This window comes from Pinus tabuliformis, chromosome 8, assembly GCF_031772625.1.
Source record: "Pinus tabuliformis cultivar Carrire ecotype Pingquan chromosome 8, CPIR1, whole genome shotgun sequence".
Lineage (NCBI taxonomy): Eukaryota > Viridiplantae > Streptophyta > Pinopsida > Pinales > Pinaceae > Pinus > Pinus tabuliformis.
This window is the reverse complement of record NC_142294.1, coordinates 1,147,512,161-1,147,539,790: the sequence shown is the minus strand read 5'-3', so window position 1 is coordinate 1,147,539,790 and position 27,630 is coordinate 1,147,512,161. Positions and strand designations below refer to the sequence as shown.

General features: G+C 37.6%; 1 protein-coding gene across 3 annotated transcripts in view; it reads right to left on the bottom strand.

Moving 5' to 3' along the window:
• LOC149239407 (uncharacterized) overlaps window positions 1–27,630 on the bottom strand; it is a 130,558-nt gene that overhangs the window by 42,608 nt on the left and 60,320 nt on the right. For all 3 annotated transcript variants that reach the window (XM_089373406.1, XM_089373405.1, XM_089373407.1), the window contains 2 exons: window positions 12,205–12,389; window positions 11,747–11,946 (listed from right to left, as the gene is read on the bottom strand). In XM_089373406.1, coding sequence (XP_089229532.1) covers window positions 11,747–11,946; window positions 12,205–12,389 — 385 coding nt within the window. The remainder of the gene's footprint in view (window positions 1–11,746; window positions 11,947–12,204; window positions 12,390–27,630) is intronic.

The following is a 27,630-nucleotide window of genomic DNA, read 5'->3' as shown; positions in this document are numbered from 1 at the left end:
ATGAATTTGGACATTATAAAAGAGATTGTCCTAAAGATCCTAAGAACAAGAAGAACAACAAAAGGAAAGAGAGAAGTGAAGCTCACATTGTAGAAGATGAAGAAGCCGAGAAGAAACCGAAGGTTGAAGATAACAAGGACCTCTACTATTGAAGGATTTGACTAATACCAGGTATGCGTAGCTTGTTTTTCATTTTAGAAGATGGCAGTTAGAATAGCAGCTATAGTTACATTTGTATAGAAGAGTCTTGGGATTCACAAATTATAGTATTATGGAAAGAAGCATATAGCATTGGAAGAAATAGAGTGTACTTGGAGTTCTAGAAGGGACACTTTGCTGCAAGCAGTAATCACATCATCCAGCTAGCTAGAATAAAAGAGTTTGGATCATCAAAAGGTTGTCTACACATCATTCCATAGTCATAAGTATTCTACAATTACCGAAGCAGTTAGTTTCATCATGAAAATTTAGAAGCAATCAACTAGCAAGAACTACAAGATTTACAATAGAAGCAGAGTGATAGCAGAGTCAAGGTCAACATGCAACATTATAGAAGTCTATTTTGGATCAACCTAGCGATACTACCAGAGTTTAATCAAAGGAACATAGCAGAAGTCTATCCTACAAGTAGAGTAGGCAGCTTATCAATATGCATCAAAGAAAAGCCTAGAAGCAACATAAATGAGGTTATTCTCATCACAAAGGAGGAAGCTCATCATCCTACATTTCATGGACATCACCTTCAAAGAAGTTTGAAGAAGTAAGTTTTGATCAAAGAATTCAATTATATTTGGTAGGTTAGAAGAAAGAAGTACACTTACCATGGAGGAAGTTTCGCAATCAGCTATCTCACAAGAGGACCCATATCTTTAGAGGAAGTTGAAGGTAGAACATGATGCATTTAGATCTGAAATGTACTTAGGCAGAAAGTTAACAACAATAGCATGATATGTTTTGGTCAAATAGTTGAAAAGGAAAGTCAAGTTGCTTCTGAATGGTCATTTAACATATGGTAACAAAACAGATTATTGGCAGAACTTAGGATTGTTGATAGTTAATGTGAAGCTAAGGAAGACTTCAGAGGGAGCATGCAGCAAGGATTGACATTACGAGTCCTACAACTTGACTCAAGGATATATAGCAATTACTTTTTCAGAACTTTGATAATAAGGAATGACATTAATAATGTTTGGGACACGATATCGCTTCCAGAAAGATTATATAGCTGAAGTATGCACACTATAGAGGCAGAAAAGGCAACAAACTGATACATGAAGTCATGACGCATGAGACAGTTTGTTGATCACTTGACGATATGTTGGATTCGATGTTGATCAAGAAGAAGTTCACCCACCTCAGTAGGAAAGAGGGAGCTACAATTGGTTCTACATTGATTGGTTTGATAGGTACTGCTGCTGATAGAGATACTACTGATGATTGGAAGCTGATATAATTTCCTAGAAAAGTGTGAAAGTAGAATTTTGTTGCAATTAGAAGAAAGACAATGTGAAGGTTTTTAGTTGTGAAGAAGTTTGGCTCCATAAGATGTTTAATGAACTACTTGATGACTTGTTGAAGCTACATGAAGATTGGCAAAGAACCAGGAAGGTCGAAGTTCCTTATGACATGATGCAAAGAGAAGTCGAGAAGCTATAATAGATCTCCACAGAAGAACAAGTAGTCAATAAATTGATGTGTACTTTTGAGACAAGCTTAGGCTTGTAGTTATTCCTCCCTATTTGAGAGTGAATGAGGATATTCTCCCTGGTTGAGAGGGAGTGAGGATGGACATCATATTCACCATGTGTCATGCATTATGGCCAAGTCTAACAGCCGTAAGCCTAGTGAAGGCACTGGTAGGGAGAATGGTGGATTAGATAAGCATTTGGCACTGATATTCTTTGAGGATTTGGATCCAAGATAACAATAGTCCCGAGGACCGATAATTTGAGGATAGGGTATCCAAGATAGGAATAGTCTTGTGAGGACATACTTGGTGAACATCCAAATGGGGTATGTGCCTAGAGAGGCGATGGTGTCTATTGAGAAATCTTGGGCATCAAGATTAAGTGATTTCTCTTCTTATGATAACTGCTTGTGAATGCTTTTTACTTCTTTAGATTAGGATATTCTCTTTTGCTTATATTATTATTGTGTTCTTCATCAAACAGCTACCAATGCATAAATTATAAAGAGACAAGAAACACGAAATGTAGGCGATCAGCCACGGCCAAAACCTCTCCCACTTGAGAGGAAAACCCAAACAAATTTTTCTTCTTATAGAGACTTCAATTGACGAATACCAAGACCAAGACCCTTGACCTATTTGCCACTCCAAGACCAAGACACAAATCCTCCTTGATGAGATTCTTCTTGCTTGAGTCAACAATGGTCAAACCTCTGCTTCTTCCTCCTTCTTGACTACCCTTCAAAATTCAGCTCCTTCTTGTCTGCGTTAGACCTGCACCCTATTTCAGCCTCATGGGAACCCTAGTTGCAACACATGTGAGATATATGGTGATTCAACCCCTTAATCTCCTTCGCTTGGACTGAATAGGTTTCTTCTTCAACTCGGCTTGACAAATTGACTTAGAAACTTCTTCATTCGGCTACTAGCATAGCAAGAAAGACTTCGGCCCTTTTCTGCAGCAGTGACACTCCTTTTCTTCGCACGTGTGAGTGGAGATTAACCCTAAAATAGACCCAAACAATCCTTGCTCTTCCTTCCTTCCTTTAGTTGCCTATGAGATTCCTTTCTAAGTCTTTCTCGCACTCCTAATTGTGGACTTTCTTGACCGAAAATCTCTTCCTCAAATGAAAGTTGAGCTGCATATTTAAAGTGATTTCCCCATCAAATAACTCGACTTGAGTGAGGGTGAGCCGACATGTCCTTTCGTGTAGATCATTTACTCCATCTTGTAGTCGACTTCAAGGAGATACTTTTGCTTGGTCTTGGAGGGCCTTCTTATTCATTTAATGACTCATACAAAAATGTAACATGCCCAAGAAGGGTCCTTCATACATGACATTGACTCAATTTGACTTGTATGACTTGATGGAAAAACCTAAAGGTTCACAATGGGAACCTTAACTAAAATAAATTCCTTGATCATGAAACCCCTGATTCAAGTACTACAAAAAATAATTTTATTTTCTTCTTTATGTCAATTACATAAAATCACAATTACACATGTCATTATGAAGACCGAACCTTGTTACACTTTTCAACACTCCCTCTTAACTAGGCAGGTATTCATAATCCATACAAGGTACTTGGACATTCTTAATCTAAGAAATTCTCATAAGAAAAGCCAGATTGGTAACCCATCTGTATAGCATCATATCAACCAACATTGTCACATAGCAAGGTCTTGACTAACAGTTCTATCTCTCCACAAGATCTGAGCTCAATGCTGGCGAGACCAATGATGTATAGACACCCTCATCATTGTCTCTCTTGGAACATACCCCACCCGAGTTCTCAGGGTGTGTTCCACCAGGACTATTCTTATCTTGGATTCCCAATCCTCAAAGAATATTGGTCCTCTATGACTACTCTTATCTTGGATGCCCTAACTCATCCTCAAAGAGCATCGGATGCCAGATGTTTACCCAATCCTCCATTCTGTCTTCCCAAGTGAAGACAAGAATGATGTGTATATCTCTCCCTCTTAATTAGGGAGGACATACCTATTCCAATGAAGGAATGTACTCATTCCTACAAAAGGAATGTAACTAAGCTCCCTCTTGGCTTAGGAATTTGCTTCCAGGTTTCTACCAAGTAAGAAACGTGTTTCTAGACTCCCTCTTAATTAGGGACCTACAACAGCTCCTCAAGTGGAGATGATGGGACAACCAGTTGCTTGGAGAACTCCTCACGATGTCATGAACTTCTTTTCTTTATTCGGGAGTCTTCATGTTTTGGGACTTCTTCGTAGGGCACAAACCAGCCATCACTTTGATCCATGAGTTAGTTATGTCATTATTCTTTTCATCAGAAAGTGATCCATTAGTTCCTATCTGGCTTCCTTCATGCCATGTTGCCTTCTTCATGCCATGTTTTCTTAAGGATCTTTCATCCTACTACATGGACATCATGGGTGGAATATATCCATAGATCTTCCCTTGGAAGCCCTGCACAAGCCCATCCAGATATCATTCAAAAATTAAGGGAGGAACATTAAATCAAAATTACCTTTGTGATTGTCTTTCATCATGACATCTTCTAATTTGCATCAGCATCCAGCATACACATTGACACATTTCCCAAAGATATACACTTCAAGGGTATCTTTCTTCTTCTTCTTCTTCTTCTCCTTCTTCTTTTCCCAGACTTCATCAGAGTCCTCATATCTTTCATGGAGATATCCTAGTCAAATATCTCGGTCCTCGGATGTTGATTGCCTTTTTCCATAGCTGCATATTTCATGATCTCTTTCCTTCTTTATTCACACATTTTCTTCCCAAGAACTTTTAATCAAAGTTCCTCCAATCACTGTCAACCACCTCATATTTCATATGAGGACATATTATGTTGATTTCATCTAGACAATGTGTGATCCATGCCTTCCTTCATCCTTTCAAAAGGAGGAGATCCTTTCTTTTGGTCATGCTCTCAAGATAGAGCATTTACCCATAATACTTGCAACCATATGACATGACTCCAAAAATATCGAATACAAGCATACATACCTCATTTTTCTTTTAGATCATCCAGACTTCCTTCAACAACATCCTTGATTGAAGGAACTTCAATCCCATGATTTGCTTCATCTTTCCTGTCATCATACCATCATCCCATGAATTCTATAAGTTGGAATTTTTTATGAAACCCTTGCTTCCTTTGATTGGTGATCCTTCCGATGAAGATTCCAATAGAGGATCTTGAGTATCCAGCAGGTGTTTCCTTTTGGCAAATGTATGATGAGCCTTGTACTAGATGATCTTTTCTTTGTTTTTCCCATAAGTACCACCTATGTTACTAATGAGGTTTTCAAGAGCTATATCCTCCCATGGGTGACTGCCATGGACTTTAAAATAAACCAATCTTTATGCTTCTTTGTGATGATGTCATGATCTCTGGCTTCTAATGCTTCTTATGATGCGATGATGCATCCTATCACGATTCCTAATAGTTATACTTTACAACAGGAAAACTTGAAAAATAGAACTTGAAAGGAGCTAGCAGAGAAAGACTATCTCAATCATAATAGAGATATTTTACTTCCTCTTTCTTGGACCTCTTCTTTTCAGTTTCCTCCACTTCCTCAGTGATATGGGCTTCTTCTCTTCCTCTTTTGTTATTGTCCTTCTTGATCTTAGGACAATCTCTTTTGTAATGCCCATATTTTTGACATCCATAGCATTGAATCTTAGCCATGTTCCTTTTCTTTTTGTGAGAACTAGACTTTCCAAATTTTCCCTTTCTTCTTGTCATTGTAGCATAAGCTTGATTTTTCTCACCTGATCCTACATCAAATTTTGCCTTTAGCCTAGATTCTTCAATCTTGCACAGTGACCATAGATCATGTAATGGAGTAGCTTCTTTCTTCCCATAAATACTTGAAGTAAAGTTACCCCACTCCTTCGGTAGTGCATTTAGTACAACTATAGTCATTTCTCTATCAAACATGACTTCTCCCAAATCTTGAAGTTGATCCCCGATTTCAGATATCCTCATAAAGTATGAGGCTATTCCTTCTTCTTTCGACATCTTTAGCTTGTAGAGTTCTTTCCTTAATGAGATGACTTCTCCGGCAGTGCTTACGGAATACAACTCTACTAGTTTGTCATAGATTTCTTTTGAAGTTTTAAGTTTTGATACACATGGAATGAGGGGATCCTTGATGGATTCTATGAGAATCCTTTGAGCCCTAACTTCCCCTTTCATATACTTTACAAGTGCTTGAGCATATTTCTTTGCTGGTTTAGTGAAATATCATTTGACATGTTCCATAACCTCATTTTCAATGAGATTCAGATCTGTCATTTTCTTCCATGCAAGATAGTTTGAAACCCCAACCAATTTGTTGCTTTTCTTGCAAAAAGACATGTTGACAGATTCAGATGTGGACATAAGTATACTTACTTGATAGGATGTTCCTTCTTCTTGTTGCTTCCTTGATGTTGATGATGATATAAAGGATAGAAAACTTCTCCTTGATGAAGATAGTGTTCTTCAAGAATGATCCTTGATCCCACAGAGAGGGAGATCTCTTTGGATCCTTTGATGGTGATGTCTTCTTGATGATGTCTTTAATGGTAAGGACCTTGCTTCAACGAGAGGGAGATCGCCTTAGAATCTTGATGACAACGTTCTTGATCTTGCTTCTCTAGTAAGAAACTTGATTTATAAGTCCCTTCTTTTACGAGTTTCTGGGGCAACTATACGAACTACAAGTCCGAAAATTGCAAGGCCAAATTTCAAATTTGAGTTACAAGGCCGAAAATTCTGAGTTGCAGGGCTAAAATTCTGAATTGGACCAGATTTGATGAAGTTTGACTATCGTTGACTTTGTGGACTTTAACTTGTCTGAAGAAGATTTTGTTGGAGGGCTAACTTGGTGCTTAAGGAGGCCTTGGTCTTGGTTTTTGGGTCTTGGATGTCTCACTTTGATTTGATCCTATAAGAAGAGAAGAATTTTACTAGGTTTTCCCCTTGGAGGGGTTTTGCCCTAGCTTGGAGCCTATATCTTGTGTTCTTTGTGTTCTTGTGATCTTCATGCATTTTATGTTTTGGTAATTGCTTGATGAAGAAGATATAATAAAGTAATAAAAGGCTAACAAAATCTTAGAAGTAATTATCAAGTAAGATGAATCAACTCTAATCTACAACTACATTGATTTTTCAACAAATACAAAGCATTGTCAAAAAGAAGTAAAAGGTGCACCAGAGGGGTGCAAAAATTAGTGTAAGTTGGGTAACTCATGCCTCCACGATTGATTCCTCCATTACATCCATACACTCAAGATGTGGACTCCCGTTAGTTGGTCGGCTAACCATGGCACTTGGCCATGAAATCTTTCCTCTCCATTGTCGCTTACTTACACCAAAACCTATTGATTCAAGGGTCAACCTAGGAAATGCCACCTCCCCTTAGGGGTTAGAAGCACCTAATAGGGTTGACTACTTAACCACCTTTACAAAGGTAGGGAACACTTTTACGGGACTTGGTCTAGTTAGATATTTGAAGGTGATCCCAATTTGAAGTATTAATATGCCCTTAACAGTTAAGTATGGTCCACATAGATGCATTTATGATCTTAGTCTCTAATGGATGGTTGCTTTCACTTGAGTTTGAGTTGGTTTTTCCAAGTGATCTAAAGTAGCAGTGGTCTTGATGGCACCCCATTCCACATGATGCCCATGTAATATATTACATTCCAGAGAGCATGATGAATTAGCAGATGTAGCGTTTCCCACTTTTGGCAGAACATTGGAGATTTTGATGACTTCAACAATTCATACACATCCGATAGCACCCCTAGGAGCCAAAATATTGGGATTCTCTTGCCTGGCACAGAGGATTCTTGATGATGTACCAATGGACCCAGTATGCCCCCAAGTTGGCCTTGACACTACTTGATGGGCATGCCATGATCCAAGGCCCAAATGAGGATGGTCATCCTTAGGATGATTGAGGAGGGCTTGTTGCACCTAATGGAGCCCTAACGCTGGAGAGAGGAGGCACCACATTGTTCATATGACACCCATGGAGATGATGTGTGGCATCTACAACTAGATTTTGGACCCTTGGGGCCACTTTGATGCATGATTTAGGGATTATCCTCAAATCGAGGCTGATCATAATGCTTGAAACCATTTTCAACCTTGTCTTTGCCTTGATGGAGAAATTGGAGCCCTAAAGGGGCATGACATCATCACATCTTTAGGCCTATGGCTCACATGTGTGAAGTTTGAACTTATCTTGGAATATTACGTTGTAAAGCTAGTGGGTTGGCTTGTAACCCTAATTTACTTTTGCTCCACTCAAAAAACAAACTTGTGTAGGGGACTTTAGTTAGAAAATAAGAAAGGTAGGCCTCATATATATATAGAATCACCTCATTCTTTTGTTCATCACTACTTCTGGAGAACTCAGCCTCTCTTAGAGATTTCGGCCTAGCTATTATACTTCCTTACTTTGTGGAGCTGTGATCTTATGTGGATATTTGGCTATTGGAAACTAGTGCTTGTTGTGGAGACGTCATTTTGGGACAAAGAAAGCTTGTTCTTGGATATCTTGTGAATATTTTTTATTGAACATCTTTCATGATTATTGCATGTAATAAATGTTGCTGAGGTTTGTATGTTCCATGTCTAAATGCCTATGTTATATGAAATACTTCGTAAATTTTTGCGTGCTTCAATTTGTATCCTTGGACTTCCTAGAGAACTTTTCTCTAGCAAATGTATCCCCTCATAAAGTGATAGCTAGGGTTAGCAAGTGAAAACCTAGGGTTTTCCCCCTTACTCCCTTCAAAGATTTGATATTTCCATGGTCAAAATCCCTAAGACTCCATCACCCAAGTAGATAGAAGGCATTAGCATCCATCTTGGTCATCAAAAACTTTAAAATTTCATCTTTTTCCCTCCCTAAAATTTCGTCCCTTCCAGGCAAGCGGTTAGGGTTAGGGTTTTAGGCTGAATTCAACTAGGGTTTGGACATTGAGCTTATTTGAAGTTGTTTCACCTTGCTTGGCATTAAAACATCAAATTCTAGCAAATTGCATGGTTGAAAATGCTTCCCTAGGGTTGACGTCATCAACCCTAGGCAATTCTAGGGCTTGTAAAACCCTAATTCTGCATTTAAGCTTCAACTTAGGGTCATTTGAAGGTTTGTTGCTCTTTTTGTTGATCATACCTTTCAATCAAACCTTTTTCCTTCTCTTGTATGCCTAATTGTGTTATTGTTGAGCCATATCTTGAAAACCCTAGGCTACAAGTTTTACCTTGTAAGCCTCTTCATAGGTACATTGTTTCTTATCACAAAGAATTGAGCCTTGTTCCTAGTTTGAGTACCTTGATTAAGCCTATAAAAGTGTCACCTTGATCCCGTTAACCTAGAACACCATTTAGGTGACCTGTACTGAGAAGCCCCCATTGTGGTGAAATTCCACCAAAGAGTAGGAGATGGAGTGTTGAGGTAACAGTGGCATCCACCTCATTGTTGTGTTTTAGTTTGGCTTTTATCTTGTGAAGCCTCTTACAAGACCTGCTAGATTTTGAGGCAACAAGGCTCACTTGAAGTATTCAAGAACATCAAATCTGGAATGTACATTAGAAATTTATATTAAAATTTAGATTCAAATTGAACCTATAATGTCACTCATTTACACATCTTACAGGTTCAATCTATTTTATAATAAATATGGAATGAGAAATTGATTATCATCATAAAACCAAATTAACATTAAGTCTCTTGAAACCCCATAAGAGTCATTCTTATCCATCAAAGACTTGGTGTTCAGGGATTATTCCCTCCTTGAGTTGGAAAGGAACCAACCTAAAATGTGGAAGTGGGTTTTTGAGGTGATAATTGATGACCCCTCCAAGTTGCCATTAGATCTTTACCTTGTGAATTAGGGCTTTGACACCTTTGGTGAAGACTTAAATGGCAACAAATATCATCACAGTGATTTGGTTGACTTTCATGAACTTACTTTGAATTATCCTTCACTTAAGTTTCCTGTTGAATGTTCTTTTTGTTTCATTCATTTTCACTCACTATTACAATTATCTTGGGAATCTGATCTTAACCACTTGACTTTGCTACGAATTTAGTCTTGCTCATGACTCGTGACTGCTTTTGGGCATTCCAAGGGCGAGTTTTTGTGTACTGGTCAATTGAATTATCGATGCAGATCCAATAGTTTCATGACTGGATACAACCCCTAAGGACAGACCCCTATGACTAGAAAGGTACCAGTCTGAACTAAGAGGCATCTATCAGTGACAAGGCTAGATGGCCTATAATTATTTGGCAGGTACACCAGTGCAGATTTGCATGATAACACTAAGTATTTTATCTATCTTTCCATCTTCCAATCAATTCAAGTGCTGTGGTCTAGTGGTTGAGATAGGGTATGGCCATGATGATAACCCAAGATCAAAATCAATCGGCATAGAGCCCCAGAAATTAAATTGTTCACTAACTTTGGCAGTTGTTTATATGTCACATTGCTCCAAAAAAAAATGTGGGTGAAACTGTGTTCTGAAAATATTAATTATAATTCCTCAAATAGATTGACCTGAATATTTGGTCCATTGGGTTGTGGTCTAGTGGTTGAGCCAGGTTGTCACCATGCAAGAGATCCAAAGTTCAAAACCCACCAGGCATAGAGCCCATGGATGCAAGTGTTGGCCAAATTTGGTGGCTCTTCAGATTAATGTGGGTCATGTTATTGTGGATGGGATTCACAGCTACCCATGATTAAAAAAAGATTTTCCCAATGGAAAATAAACATTAAATGAATGTTGAAAAGTTTTTAAAATCTAGTTTCATTTAGGGACGAACATACTGAAATTTTTAAATTTTTTGCAGTCACCATTCAGCGATTCTATTAAACAAATTTAAGCATGTATACACCAATGTTGCAAATATCATGTCGGCAAATATATTGCCAAGGGTTCATAGAGAAACTTATCGGCAACATCAATGAAAATATCAGAAAAAACACACAAAAAAAAAATAAAATCTATTTTTTAAACATCTAAAGCAACACCCTCCCTCTAGCCCTTTTATGGGTAAATATAATAGTGAGAAACCCATTTGTTCTCAAATTTCAAGCCTTACTTTCCCTTTTCAACGAGAGAAAAAAAATTCCAAAAAACCAAACAAAAAAAACTCGACTCGGCCAATATTTTTTATTTTCTCTTGATATATTGTTCATATATCGTGATAGTTTCAAAATATCAAGATATATTGAAATTTTGAAAAAAAATGTGATTTTTATGCAAAATATCACCAGCCTATAAGACTCACGATATATCCCGATTCCCAATGTCAACAATATTTTGTGATATTTGAAATGCTGTTATATACAACCTTCCATAGCCCCCGGGGGGCAGCTCAATTGGTGATGGAGGTGAAAATGAAGTGTTATGTGCAAGGAGGCCCAAGGTTCAAATCTGCCTGATTCACTTGTGCCTGCAGAAGGGATATACATAGGCCCCTTAAGGATATAGTGGTAACAGTTGAAATCGATCCCATGTCACGCAAGTACAAGACCAGCCCAGATGCTGATTCCTCTCTCTCTCTCTCTCTCTCTCTCTCTCTCTCTATATATATATATATATATATAACTTTCCATGCTGCTTCCAAGTATGATTAGAAAACAAAGATTATAAGTTTAAAATCCATTTTATTTCTCTCATAGATTTGACCAATCAGTGAAACCTAAATAATTCAATTATCTTGGTAAGATTTGATGTCTCATGGAAGACACTTGCTTTTGTGAATTCATAACTCTGTACAATGTTAGGACTGCCTTTTTATCCTCACGATATATTACATCAAGATGCCAGATGCCTGGTGGCATTTGACAAACTACAACCAAAATTTAATGGGCCTGGGAGTCCACCCAAATTCCAGAAGATATGATTCTCATATGGACAACGTGTACTTATTCACTAAAATATTTTTAAAGAAAGAATCTTTAATATGGAGCAATTAGACAAACAACAATAGGGTTCTTCAAACAACCAACGTGCATGCATCTTACTGGAAAAGCAATAACATCACACCTTCTTTTTGACTAATTCCGAGAAAAAATTGAATTGATAAACATCAATGTCCCCGTGTAAAGCTTGATCAAGGCCAAAGACCCACCACCCTTGAGGAAGTTGAAGTGCAAAGTAACTCCTCTGCTGTGGCAGAAGCCATCCACCCAGCCAGCTTTTGTGACATATATATCTCATGAAAGTGTGCAATCCATCCAACCAATCTGTAGAAAGCATGCTATTAATTTAAGAAAAATAGAAGGCCTTCAAAATCTTGAACTTATTTCACAAAATAAAATGAAAAAGTAATCACCAACTTAATGATGACAATTGTATAGCCAAATGGAAATAAGAGATAAGAAAGTTTAACAGCTAAACACAATTATTTTGAAAATCCAGATCTTAAGACGATTTAAAAGACTTATTTACCAGACCAAACAAAAAACAAAAAGAACTTCAATGTCAGAAATAAATCTACCTACCATGGTTACCAGGAATTGCAAAGCACTGAGGTCCATCATATTGCTGCAATGACTCCACCCCACAAGGTAGTTCGGGCTTATTCACTGCTATATGTTCGGGTTTGTAACTAGTTGGAGGTTGTAAAGCATATTCAAAGGGATGGAAAAGGCGACGTTCATATGTAAATGGCGATGGATTGGGGTATCTGTTAAGCAGAATCAAATATATCAGAGGTGTTAGTGTGTACATGCAGCAAAAATAAAACTGCCTGAAAAACAAAATATCAAGAACTTATGAAATAGCAGGTTGTTAATCAGTCAGCTCCTGCAACTTATGGTACACCAATAGCATCAAAATTTTACTTTAGAGAGAATGAAAAATAGAAGCCAAAATTCTTAACTTCTTCCTTCCCCACTATGTCACACGGTTCGAGTTCGACAACGATTAAGTTCGATTCGAATTCGAATTTTCCGATCAGGTTCGAATGAGGTTCGGCATTAGGTTCGACTATACATATTTTTCAATATATATATATATATATGACAAAATAATAGAAAATTCAAAATCGATCCATAAACACATGAATACAGATTCTTATTAGTAAACATACATGAATAATGTAATCATTCTAACATCTAGTTAAATGTAAACAATAGTAGTTTGCAAAAAGAAATGACATAATTTTCAGTCTTCAAAATTTAAATGAATGTCAAATACTAGTAATCTTTTAAAAAATCACATAATCAAAACATGATCAAAATTCAAACATACACATCATTGTAGGACATCTTCAAATTTCAAAATTTTAAATATCATCAAAGTCATAATATTATCAAAGTCATCAACACATGGAATTCCATCATTTGGCTCATCTAGTGAGTCATCATCAATGCTAATATAATAAGGAAGTCATAAGGACCATTGCCAAATAGTTATAATCCATAAAATTGTTCTAGGAAATTCAAAAAACATAGATAATCTATACTTATGGCCTACTAGTATGATCAAAAAGCTCTCAATCATCATGTGCATATGGCATAGTAAAGGCACTAGAATGGTGATCATCAAAGTCATCAATAGATGGAATTCCAACATTTGGCTCATCTAGTGAGTCACCATCAGTGCTAATATCATCTTCTTCTGGCTCTAGATCAGCATCAAACCATGGCTCGGAGGAACTAGATGCATCTTTGGCCACACTACTCAAGGCCAACTTCAAATTACTGCGAACATAAACAAGGTCTTCCAACCTTGTAGACAATAATTTGTTTCTTTTCTTGGACTAGATATGGTTAAAGCTACTCCAGTTCCTTTCACAAGCAGAGGCACTTGATCCCTGGCTCAAAATACGAACTGCAAAACGTTGCAATTCAGGAGTCTCTGATCCATAAAACTGCCACCATCTCCCTGGAGGAATATTGGGCCTATCTTGTACTGCACTAGACCTTGCAAATATTCCCTCTTCCAACCTATATGCTCGGAGCTGCTCTCCAATTCTCCTGCATTCTTCTAGATCAGGGACCAACCGTTCAACTGCATCATAAAGGCCATTCATGACTTCTGCATCATTTGTTCTTTCTATCCCAAAGAGTCTAGGATCCAAATAACAAGCTGCTGCATGTAAAGGACTATGCAACATCTTCCATCTTTCATCAATCATCTCCCATATTGCAATGTACTCATTTTCCTCATTATTAAAAGATTTTGCAATGGCTTCTTTAGCACGATCCATGCCCTCATAAACAAAATCCATGGAAGGGGTATCACTATCAACCATGCGAAGCATATCAACAATTGGTTCACATACTTTTAAGACCTTCTGAGCATTGTCCCAAAAAGCATTCCCTAAAATCACCTGTTCCAACTCCTTTCCTTTAGCTTCCTTTGAAAGATGAGACTTTTCCCACTCATTGTTGCAAAAAACACCTCTTATACTCCCTTTTTCTTCAACTAGCCTTTTGATAGTAATATAATATGTGGCAAACTTGGTGTCACAAGGCTTGAGCAACTCTCTAGATGCATTATTCTTGTACAAGCTCAATGTGAGTTGATGGTTAAATATGAAGTGAGAAATTTGTTTCCCCCTCCGAACTGTCTCGTTAATCCATGGAAACTTTGCCAAGTCATGTAACAATAAGTCAAGACAATGAGCAGCACAAGGTGTCCAATATATTTTTTTGTATTTATCCATGATCATTTTTCCTGCTCCAACACAATTTGAAGCACTATCAGTTATAACCTGGACCACATTTTCTTCTCCAACCTCAAGAATAGCTTCCTCTAAAATCTTGAAAATAAATTCAGAGGTCTTCTTATTCCCTGATGCATCAACTACTTTCAAAAAAAATACCCCTTTAGGGCAAGAAACCAACACATTAATAAGAGGTCTATGATTCATATCTGACCAACCATCTGATAAAATTGTGCACCCTATTTCCTTCCAAGTGTCTTTGATCTTCTGCAAATTGTTTGTAACTCTTTCTTTTGACCTCTTCAAAAGAGTGGTCCTTATAGTCTCAGAACTAGGAGGGACATATCCTTTACCAAAACCTGCCATCATCTTACACGCATTGATGAAGTAAGGGCTTCTTGCCACATTAAATGGAATTGCAGATTCAAAAAACATATCAGCTACAGCATCATCAACTTCTTGTTTCTGCATGGGCTTCCAAAGAGTATTTAATGTAGCTGTCCCACTTGATTTACTGATCTTTGACTAAGATGAACTCCCAACACCAACCGTGCTTGAAGAAAGTGCAGATAATGAATTGTAATTCATTGCAATTTCTGTTTGAACACGTTGTCTTTTGTTTTCATTCACTTTCTTAGCCTTTTGTATATTGTCATAATCTTTTTGAAGTGTCTCCTTGAGCTCTACAGACACATTCTTGCAACCTTCAACGCCACCTCCTTTGCCATTAGTGACAGAAAATAAGTGGTCGATGACTCTAGTTAAAGATCCAAAAAACTCATTATTACATAACTTGCATTTCAAATGCCTCCCATGAGGCCCGTCCAATTTCTCCACATATTTCCATCCTTCTGTCGTTGACTTTGGAGGTGCCATGACAAATATGTCTACATTTTTGTTGGCAATGGCATATTAAGATTCGAATTTAAATAAATGATAAAATAGTGAAAATCAATTTTCAAATACAAATAAAACTTTATATTTTGATTAAAAAGTAAAAAGTAAAAAAATCTATTGAATCATACTAGGTCCTAAAACCCTGATAGGGTGTTTGACTTATCTTTTAATATGGATCACTTTTAAATCTTATTACAAGCATATAGAAGTTATCAAAACTGGAACTGTATTGCAGCTGGGGAAAAACAGTCATATATATTATAAACAATGCATAAAATACTCAAATTTTAATAAAAAGATTATACATTTAATGATTTATGTACATCATTGTGTAAAACCAAATCATTGGACTAAAGATCTAACATTTTGAACTGTATTGGGCAGTTTTTCAGGAGAGGAACCTCTGTTTTTCTCTTTTATATGATGTCTACAGAAATGCTTAAATGTATATATTATACTACATATTGTCTGTGTTGCACGGGTACCCGCACCCGGGGGTGGGGTTCTCGAACCCGTCCCGGGTTCCCGCACCCAAGTCCCGGATTCGGGTACGGGTTCTTCTCAGACGCACCCAGAAGAACCGGGTTCTTCAAAAAAAAAATTTGGGTTCTTAGCCTTTGACGGGTTCTTGGGTTCTTGGGTTCTTCGGGTGCTTGGGTTCTTGGTTCTTCAGGTTCTTCGGGTTCTTCAAGTTGGGTTCTTCGGGGTTCTTCGGGGTTCTTTGAGTTCTTCATTAAAAAACTAATGGGTTCTTCAATAAAAAAAATAAATTTTTTTTATTGAAACAATGAAATTTAAAAAATAAGTTAAAACACCCTAAATTTTAAAGGCAAATATCATATATGAAATATCAAATATCTGATAGACTTAGTCAGATACCGTGATACGCTATACTCATTGTTCTTGGCGGCAGAGCACCGCGAGACATACCAATTTCGCAGCAGTGGGCAGCGCCAGCGTGGACCGTGGGCAGCTTCCGGCAGCAGTGGGCAGTGGACCGTGCAGCTTCAACGGCAGTGGACGGTATTTACAAGTTCTTTGTAGAGTCTAGGCCCGTGTTCTCTGTTTTCAGTACAGGGTTTTCTAAAACATGCAAACAGACTCTTTTTCTATGGTAGAATCTTTGAAAGGCAGATGATATATTTTTTATAACGTATTTGATTTGTTTTAATCGAGAGGGGAAATAGAAGTAGAACTTCCAAATTCTGCGGTAAAACATTTTACACAACTATATAAAATTATTCAATAGATCAAATTTACAACATAAATCGCCAGATTTGCTCTGCGGCTAAGCCCATAAGGAAATTTTCAGGCTTAATATCTCGATGAAGGAAACTCTTTGAATGCACATATTCAATCCTATTAATCTGCAAATCGAAGTAGTAAAGAAGATAGTTTCAATTCATTTCATGAAATATTTCCATGGCCTCCTATATTTTACTGATACTTCTCTTGGTGAACACCTGACTCAATGGCTACTAGTTTACTGTAAAAAAACTGAACTAAGGAGAGATCCCAAATTAACCAGGAATACCAGGACTGAATAGAGATATCTAAGTGGCTGATGCACACCCTTCAAGTCACATTATTTGCAGCCTTATATGTTTCAGTTTTGGGCTGTAGATAGTTTATTAGACAACATCTACCAATGCCACAGATCACAGTATTTGCAAATGTTCCCAGGCAAACGTATTCAATAAAGTTTGATTTCATAAATGGATTTAATAATAAATACAGCAAACAAAATCACAACTTAAATTTAGGAAGAATAAGCATCATGCAAGAATATACGTGGATCTATATCTAATTTTTTAGAATGTGGGAAATCGCTACTTGAAAGTGGAGAAAGTGAAGCACCAAACAATCACTGAGTTATCAAAACAAAACTATAAAATGAATGATTTGTTCAAAGCAATAAAGCTTTAGGATTAGACGCCCATCAGTTGATCAACAAGCATCAAAACAGTCTTCAATGAGAATTCCCTACTGCAGTAATTAAATAAATCCTCGAGACTTGGTCCAAGTATATCTAGGACCATGACATTAAAATCACCTTCAACACTACACAGTAAAATCGAAATCCGTGATTACAACCCACCAGTATAATCGTAATAACAGATCTGAGATTATATTAGAATATAGAAGGAATTGGGTTCTGGTTAGAAGTTAGAACAGCTAGTTGTATTGTATCTTCTTTGTAGAGAAAAGGGTATGCCTTCTACAGCCATCTCTCAGTTCTGTTTCTGGCATTCTGCCATATATTACCATCCCACAGTGAAGTAATTCACCCACAAGACTGTGGGAGTGATTAGTTGCCGTTGGAGTGATTACTATTTATTATTGGTGATAACTGATAAATTTTGAAATTTCAATGTCAATGTTGAATGTTCAATGATGTGCAATGTTTAAATGATTATCATTAAAGTTTTCTTGTTTAAAGTTGAAAAAATATACAAATTCAAATTTCACATATATTATTAATTATAAATTATAAATTTATAAAATATAATTATTAAAATTTAATATTATTATATTACCCGACGAACCCACGCACCCTGTTTCCAAAAATGCCGTCCCCGTCCCCGTCCCCATCCCCGCACCCACGTTTCCTGGCAACATAGCATATTGTATAATGTAGTTTTTCCATAAAAATAAATTTTTTCCTAGAGAAAAAAAATGTCGCGAGTTGAGGAGAAAAAAAATTAAGGAAAAGTGTTGGATATTTGGAATAATCATCGAGGCCCTCGAAGTTTCGAACCAAGAGAATAAATAGTCATGCAAAGACAAAATAAAAATGCACAAAAATTAAGCGTTTGAAATTGGAACAAAGTGTTTCCAGGAAATAAGGTGAAAGTGTTGCCCACAAAAGGATGAAAGGTGACCCTTTATTGCTGCCCAGAAAAAGTAGAGTAACTTGTCTAATAACTCACTAACTGGAGTCTGGCAGAATGCTGTCATAATAATTGCAGATCAGCGCTGTCAGCTGGTTGCCATATTTCTGCCAAATCCGAAAGGATGCCAATGCCTAAAATAGGTAAATGAAGGGTGACATGTCACGTGACTGTGTTTCTGTTACTTTTATATGGTTATAATTTATAAATGGCACCAGCAAGTAAAACAACTGTTTCTTTTGCAAATATGGTTTACAAATGGTGGCTATAAACCGCCTACTGCTGTATAAAAGGATTAAGACTAGCAGAAGATTACTCAGTACAAATTCTTACATAACAGAATTCTGAAAGAAGGGAGGAATCATGCTGGACAGGGATTTTAATGGATGGACAGGAAATCTTCAAATGACAAGCTTCACAAAAAGCACAAACCCACATTGATTAGATGAAAATGAGACGGTTTGGAGAAGAAGCACAGCAGGATAAAGACAAAGAAATCACCCACTTCAGTGAAAGAACTTCTACACATGCAAGCATACAACCTGATAATTTGCAATGTGATAGAGATGTAAATTCCAACAAGGGCACCATCAAACCATTATACATCTCTTTGGGGTGATATATCATTTTGGGTTTTGAATCACTTTTTTTGGTGAATTTTTCACCTATGTCTAAAAGACCAATTCACCCTTCAATTTTTATCATTTCATTTCTAGCAGACTAGCAGTGAAGCGAGTAACAACCTGACAGTGAAGGGACATAATAGTCCTGCAGTGAAGGGATTCCAGTGTTTTTTCTTGTTGAAATGCCATTAGGCAACTTTTGAATGTAGCATGTCATATGTACTTGCCATTCGGTTCAACTTTTTAAGATTCGAGACCTATTGATGTCAAATTTCACTTTTCAAATGATAATGATCAAGTTGACTGTTTGGTGTTTCTCTAATCATTATATGATTTTTTAAAGCTTCAACGATTTAATGTTGAATGAAAATTCCGAATTTGATAAAATCATAATAGAATTAGACATCACAGATAGATAAGACAACTTGTAAAGGTACAGACAGCAAAAAATGAAAGAGTTTCCCCACGAAAAGAAATGCCAAGAGGACCCAAAGATCAGGGTTTCCAGTTGGAGTGAAAAATTGTTGTGCTAACAGAGACGATGACCGATCTCATGAAGACAATGGCCAACAGAAAGGAACACTCAGCAGGCTCTGAGCTGAAGAGGAGAATCTTGACCAGGAGGACACCAAAGGTAAGAAACCTGAAACCTCCATTAATGACGTGGCTTCTTCTTTATCTTCTATTGCACCATTTAAAGCAAGAACGATATACCAACCTATGATGGACACGTTGATGGTGAAAATCTCAATGATTAGTTCAGGCAAGTGGAGGTATATTTCAGCGTCCAGGGACAAAAAGGCGAGGCAAAAAAAATACTTTGCCAGGCTGAAAATGATTGGCCATGCATTAGAATGGTGGGCTATATGGAGTCCCCATATAGCCCACCAGCGCTATCTGATTAAATGACAATACTTTACCAAAGTGATCGAAAAAATGGCCAAAACTAAGAAGGAAACCATAATGTTAAGCACGCATTGATGAAACACCAAGAAGGCTTGTGTGGCTGCATGATGGCATATAATGAGAGGGTGGAATGGATAAGTTTCTAAACTAATAACTGACATGAACAGCTCTATACGAACGGAAATGGAGACAACATAGATCCAGACGTTATTAGAGATGTTTCTTCATGATTGAAGTCAAAATTTGTCTTTGCATTGAAACGTGAAACTCGCCCACAACGTAGACCCACATTTTATCACAGGTGTTCCCTTGTGATTGAATCTAAAATTGCTCTTTGATCTGAAAGGCTAAATCTCGGAGAATTTTTTTCTCTAAAATAATATTAAATTAGAAGCGCTTGGTAATAAAATAAATCAGCATTAAGAAAATTATTTTCTATTACATCTGACTTCGAAATATCAACAATTCCTGTTACTACTTACTTACTAAATTTAAAGTTAAAAAATATATTTTATATTAGTTTCCGTGACAGCAAAATAATCTGAAACTCGTGTTAAATTATAAGTTTGTAAGTCTGTAACATACATACTTGAAGTTGAGTCTAGAAGGCTACGGGCGTCGGGTGCTGCGTGCACACTGGTGCCGCGGTGCGTCGGTGGTCTGCGACTGCTCAAGCGGCAAGCCTCGACCCTCAGGCTCACACTGCGTGCCCACTGCCTGCACGTCTGCAAACTGCACAGCGCAATCAACTCTACAAACAAACGCTCACTCAATACTCCCTTCCCGACAGTGTGTGCCAAAACGGTAGCCAGCCATCGTTAATAAAGAATTATTTGGCGGGAAGCATTGCTAAAAAGCGGTATGCGGCCCCTGGTTTTTCTTCTAAACAGCCAAATAAAACCATCAAGAAAACCGGCGAACCCTAAATCGAACCTTAAAAAATTCGTTTAAATTTGCCTTCAGATTCGTTCAGGTTCGTTGAGGTTCGAATTCGTTCAGGTTCGACTTGAGGTTCGAATTTCAGGTTCGGCGAACCTAAACGAATTTCAAAAAAAAAAATCAGGTTCGCTGAACCCTATGACATAGCTTCCCCATGATATGTATTTGCAAATACATGTCTGTGGAGAGAGAGATTATATTTATGTCCACAAATGACCAATGGTCTATGGGACTAGAAAATATGAATCATAATGGTGATGAGGAAGTCCCAAAGGCAATTCCTAAGCACAGAAAGAAATACAAATAAAGATAAAGAGTACAAAGGGATAAACACAAGATGTAAACCCTAGAAAAGAAATAGAAATAAGCATTGATCTATGCAAAAAAATAATCATTACTCTACACCAAAAGTAGAAGAGGAGCCAGCACCATAATTGTCAACCACTGTGAAGGTATCAATACAAACCCCGAGAATATCCACTTGGGAATGGGCCGGACTAAGTGGACCATGTTGGATAATGTTGGGGAAAGTCGGGTGCTCTTTGTTGGAGCTCTCCTAACATTCAAGGCCAATGACAGAAACCTAGTGATAGGAATCTAACTGCTCAATCTAGCCTAGGGGATGGCCCTACACCCAATTCAAGAGCATGAATGAATATGACTTGGTGATCTCGCAAAAGATGTAGGTGGTTCCCAACTAAGAGAGAGAGAGAGAGAGAGAGAGAGAGAGCAAAGGGGGAAATGGATGGAGCACAAATTGTGCAAGAAGAGATCATATCAATAGGTGTACAATCAGGGAATGAATTCAATCTCTTCCTAAACATTTCATTAAAGATGAATGTTCAAATCTCATGTCCTAGGATGGATGAAAATTAATGACTTGTTGTTAAAGCCAGGTAGCAAATCATCGGATGCTCATATGGATTGTCTGATTTGCCAAAAACAAGAGACATTAAAACATACTTTCTGGAGTTGAAGTAAGCATCCTTTTGGGACTGGATTGCAACATATATCCAATGCTTCTCGTGGACCTAGTAAGATAGAAGGAGAAATTCTTGCACAATGGAGAGGACTGGATAATTAAAACCTGTGAATCATGATTGGGTGAATGCGTAATACATTTTGGGTAATGAACCTAATCGGCATAATTCTTATTATTAATTATTGTTAGACATGTCCTGTAAAGGTCATGTTACCCACCAAAAGTGGGCAACCCCATAGGAGAAAATTTTCTCCTATTTTGGACAGGCCACCCCACCAGCAACCCTATAATGATATGCCACATTCATCGGCCATTTGCACTGGTCATACACCTCTCACCATCCAGCATTTCTCTTGAAGGAAGGTGGATTAGCACTCAGAAGGTACTTAAAACATTTTGCAAACAAGTGCTTTTACTTAATGTTGTGGGCATTCCAACATGAATAAAGGGGTGATCTGGATGATTGACTGATCTTGATTGCAAACTTGTTCTCTCACCTTGTCTAGGGGGTTAGTCCTTGGCCTTAAGTCCAGTGGGACCTCCCCTAATGCCTTAGGGTTATAGGAAGGGCACTACTTGGGAAAATTGGATTGAAGTAGCGTATCCATAACCTTTCCATACTTACCACTTTTCCTCATTCCCTTCATGTCACATCCATCCTTCAGGTTTGTTGTCATTGGTTCATTGGGATTTGGCATCGTCATATCCATATCCTTGGGTCAAGGCTAGAAAACTTTGACTTGGAAGTTGATACAGTTAACAGAAAGGCAAAAGCATAAGATGGCCACAACAAAAGAAATAGAAACAACAAAATGCAAAGGATGGTCGAGACAATAATTAGCACATGGGCAAAAGCCTAGTGAGCTCTAACTCCTCATTAGCCATCACCCAGTTCCTGAGCACTAGATGCTCCATCATACAAGAATGGAACCTTTACATGTCCCAACCCTGATGACCAAGAAATCGACTCATCCTTAAAGGGTAAATAAATGCTACATCATTAAAAGAAAGCTTGGACACCTAAGTTATGCTCCTTATCAAAGCATTATCAAAAAGAAGTAAAAGGCACACCAGAGGGGTGAAAAAAGCAGGTCAACGAAAGGAGTAATTAGTACCTCCATGATTTCTCCCTCCATACATCCATATACTTAGGATGATGGCCCTCCATCACCTAGTCCCATGGCCATGGTACTGTTGCACTCAAATTGTCAAAGTTCCAAGGAAGCGGAAGTACCAACTTTTTCAACAAGGATCGGATCACATATCAGCAGTCCATGTGTCATGGTCATCCCATTCTGCAAGTTATATATTGTAAATGATCTTAGTAAAACCTTGAGTCTATGTAACAACCTAGGTAAGCCTATAATTTGATGACGAATTCCATCCTAGGAGGTTTTTTAACCTCACTGATTACCTGTGTTTTTATACATAGCTAATCAGAAGATTTTTCTCCAACCAACTTAAACCCCAAAGCTAGGGTGAAATTTATTGTCAAATTATTAGGTGAGTCCTAGTGTTTTTAGTCGAATAATTACCTGTGTTTGGGAATAATTTAAGCTAGTTGGCTTAAAAAATTTACTTACAAATCACTTGGTTTACTATATCATATTTGGTCACAGATGGGTTATGTGTCTTGAGGATCTAAGCCAAATGTGTATTCCCTCTTTGAGTCTTGTAAATGAAAAATCTTATGTATTAGAGGGTTGGAAAAATAATTAAATCCCCTCATGTGTAAATTAATTAATTTTTCTGGCAAAATAAAATTAAATCCTAAGCCAGAAAATTAATTAATTAGAATCAAATTAAATTGTCTTAAGAAAATAAATTCTCCAAATGGAAAAATTCGTGGGTCTTAAAAGAGTCAAGTTTTAAAGGTCTTCCACCAAGGGAATATTGTATATTTCATAAAAATTTCGACTCTTGGAACTTGGTCGTTAAGTCAAAGTCAAAATTTTGAATAAATTAGCTCAAAATAATTAATTTTGAGCTATAATTAAAATGGAATTAAATGATAAATTCGAAAATTCTTCAAAAATAAAAAATCAAGGGCCAAGATTAAAAGATCTTGAAGTGTTTATCAACGGCCAATATTATTTTGACAAGGATAAAAAAAACTAACCGTTATTTTTCTATTTGGAGGATTTACCTATAAATTAGAGAGTCAATTGAGTCTATAGTCATCTCGATCTTTGTCTAGAATTGTTGCTAAAGCATTTTATAAACTATTGTCTCGCTGGGAACTATTTTTTCTACTATAATAAAAGACTTTGGGGTGCAACTCGAGGTGTTCATGTCACTGATCTGTGGTATGAATTGACTATGGGCTTTCTATGTGCCTACGTGGTGCTTTATATTATTATTTTGAGATAATACATAGTGTGTGCAGGTACTCAATCCTTGGTCTCCAAATTCACAGACTGTGGGCAAAGGTTACTTTGCTTGGATCTCTAGTTTTTATATGATGGATTGAATCTTTGCTTGAGTTATAGGGAACATTAATTTTTTTGAAGCATTTTAGCCATTCTTTCAAGGAAAAAATATCATAAAATTTATTTTCTCAAAATCTATTTTAAAAACCCATGTATATTTTGTAAATTAATTTTGTAATTTAAATTGTGAATTATTTTTCTAACTTTGGTTGGGGTTTTTAGATTCATTTTGTATATATTTGGGGTTTGGGTGTTGTAAATTTTATTTTTGCAGGTTAGATTAAGGAGTTAAGTGGATGAAGAGCTAGATCTAGGCCCTTGAAGGTAAGATCTAGTCTCCTGGAATTTTTTGCAGGGTTTCCACTGAAGAATTTTTAGAAAATCAAAGAGCTGAAAAATAAAATAATTTGGAGCAAGGGTTTCAAACTTTTCAGGTTTTTTTAGCCCCGGTTCTGCCTTCCTAGGCCTCAGCATCAGCCTTTCTCCCTCCAGCGTCTTGGTTTCTAGCCCGCCCAGGGCTAGCGTGAACCTTATGGGTTCTGGTTTCCCTTCTTTACCCTAGCCGCAGGCCCAAAAGGCCTTGTGGCCTCCTCTTTTCCTCTCGGCCTCCTTCCCTCTCGACCCTCCTCCCTCGACCTTCCTCCCTCCTCCATCCTCCCTTGACCCTCTTCTCCCTCTCTCCCTAAGCCACGACCCTCTAAGGATTTGCGGCTTCCTTTCCTTGGCCTTTAGGCCATAGGCCTTAGGGCTCTTCCTAAGCCTCTAAGCCTTCCATACCCCCAACGCTAGCCTCATTGGGCATAGCGTTGCCTCTTTGAGGCCTTATTCTTCATCCTTGGCCCCCGATCTATCATCCTAGCCTTTTATCCCCGCAAATTCACCTCCCTTAGCCTTGTTCTCCATTTTCTTGGCCTCTTTTGCCCTAAATTGACCTAAAACCCTAATTTGAAGTTTTAAGGCTAAATACTTGGCAGTTTTGCAGGCTTAAGGTCTCAAAATTCATATTTTTCAAGCGGCAACGTGATCCCAAAATTTCAACGAATTTCAACCGTGGGATCTTCAAGGCCTTGGGCCTAGGGTTTGACCTCTAAACCCTTGTTTTGCTTCAATTTTATTACAATAGTCAAATCATTAATATCTAAGCCCTAAAATCACATTTTAATTGGTCAAAATCAATTAGAATTGCAAAATCTAAATTTTCACAAGTTTTGGCCACTTGGGCATCTCTAATTTGACCTAAATCTAACTTTTTAGCTTGCTGGAATTTACTGCATAATTGCAAAAATTTAGTTCTGAAATATTTCTAAAGCATATACTTGATAAGGATCAAAAAAATTGAATTTTCAGTTTCTGGCAAAAGCTTACTATTTTTAGACATTTTGGGCATCATCTTCAGTGTTTTTAGCTTGTTGATCTGTCACTAATTTATTGTTGTAATAAATTTATCAGTTCTGAAATTTCTGAATCACACTTCCTAAAAGCCCTAAAATTTGAAATTTTTGAGTTCTAGTGCATTTTTACTATTTTTGGGCATATTGACCATCTATTTTTGGCATCTTTAGCTTGTTGATTTGTGGTTGTTTACTGCTGTAAACTAACAATCAGATCTGAAATATCACTGAATACATCATCACAAAGTGGGCTAAATAAGTTAATTTACATTCGCTGGTCATTGAAAAATTTTATGTTTTATGTGTAAGACAAATTTCATGATTTGAAGTGGTTTCCTCACACTAATATTTTGCAAGTAGAATACTAATTGTTTTCATTTTGCAAGATATCTTTGTATGCTTTGATTTAGCAATTGATCATATATATTTGAAAGCATCCTTATATCTTGTATCATTGTGCTAACATTTTCTTGTTTCACTTTCAGGGTTACTTGTGCTTTTATTTGAAAGCATTTCATTTATATTAAGCAAATATCTTTCATTTTTTTAGCAATACTTTAAAAGGCACTGGTCTTTCATATGCTTATGCTTATCTCATGTGTTGATGGTTGTTGATGGTTATTTCATTTCATATTGCTCACATCATATTTGCTTATAATCTTAAGAAAGTAATCCACTTCACTTTAACATTCTCCTAGAAACCTCACATCTCTAACTTAGTTTTCTTTTAGGAACCACCCCCCATAGCTAGCCTAGGAGATAGCTTAAACGAAGAGAGTTGGGAATAGGTGACAGCCCCTTCTCTTAGTTCCTTGCCATCAACCACACCTTGTGGGGTTAAAGGCTTTTCTCACTAACTATAGGTAGGTGTAGGATTCACAGGCCCTGAATGAGCCTTCTCCATCATTAAGGAAGCCATGATTGTCCCAACCCCTGATGATCAATGAACTGCCCCACCTCAAGGGGTATCCACTACTACATATTACGCATCATCCTCTCCATCCCCTGGAGCCTCGAGTAGTTATGAAGAAAAATCAATCAAAGGCAAAAGGCATATGAAGAAGGGTGGAAAAACAAAGGTCGGGGTAACTCATATACCACGATTTGCTCCCTCCTACACTCATATACCCAAGTGTGGGCTTCCCTTATTATAACTACCCTTGCACCTTGACATGTGTTCTAGATGATTTCCTTGATCCCCACTCCATTCCATTATTATATCATTTGCCACCCACCACTTAAGGGATGTACCATGGACATGACACCCGCTTTCGAAGTTGAAACCACCTAATAGGGTCCTTGGGTAACCCCCTATTAAGCTTGGAGACACTTGTACATGCCAAAGCCCACTATGGAAGGGCATGCCACCATGAAGTGCCCCATTAATATGATGACTTGTTAGCTTTACTACTTGATTATTCTAATGACTTGTTGTATTAGAGGGCAAGGGGATGCATTGGATCTTATGCAAGATTGTAGGTGGGTCTTCATTTGGGGCTTGGTCTCCCTATACGGGGTCCTAGCCCTCCAAAGGGCCACATTGGCACTTGTAGAGTGAGCATTGAGAACCATGGAGCTCCACCATAGCAAAGATTACTTCATGGATCCCCAATGTTACCCACCACTTTATGGGTGATATCCCCAGGAGAAATTTTTCCCCACGAAGTGCCCCATTAATATGATGACTTGTTAGCTTTACTACTTGATTATTCTAATGACTTGTTGTATTAGAGGGCAAGGGGACGCATTGGCTCTTATGCAAGATTGCAGGTGAGTCTTCATTTGGGGCTTGGTCTCCCTATACGAGGTCCTAGCCCTCCAAAGGGCCACATTGGCACTTGTAGAGTGAGCGTTGAGAACCATGGAGCTCCACCATAGCAAAGATTACTTCATGGATCCCCAGTGTTCCCCACCACGTTATGGGTGATATCCCCAGGAGAAATTTTTCCCCATGATGAGCCTCAGCTGGCAACCAACAACACCTTGATGCCTCCTAGTTCGTTGTGCCATTTCTCTGCCACCTGAACTAGCCATGTGATCCCTCACCTACCTATATTCATCATATGTTTGAAGGTGGGCCTCATCAATCTAAAGATATGTCTTGTCATTTGGTAATTGAGTATTGGGTTTACTTATCATGGATACTTCTGGGTATGGATTGATGGGGGGATTTGGTGGAAAGAGTGGGCTTAGTTTG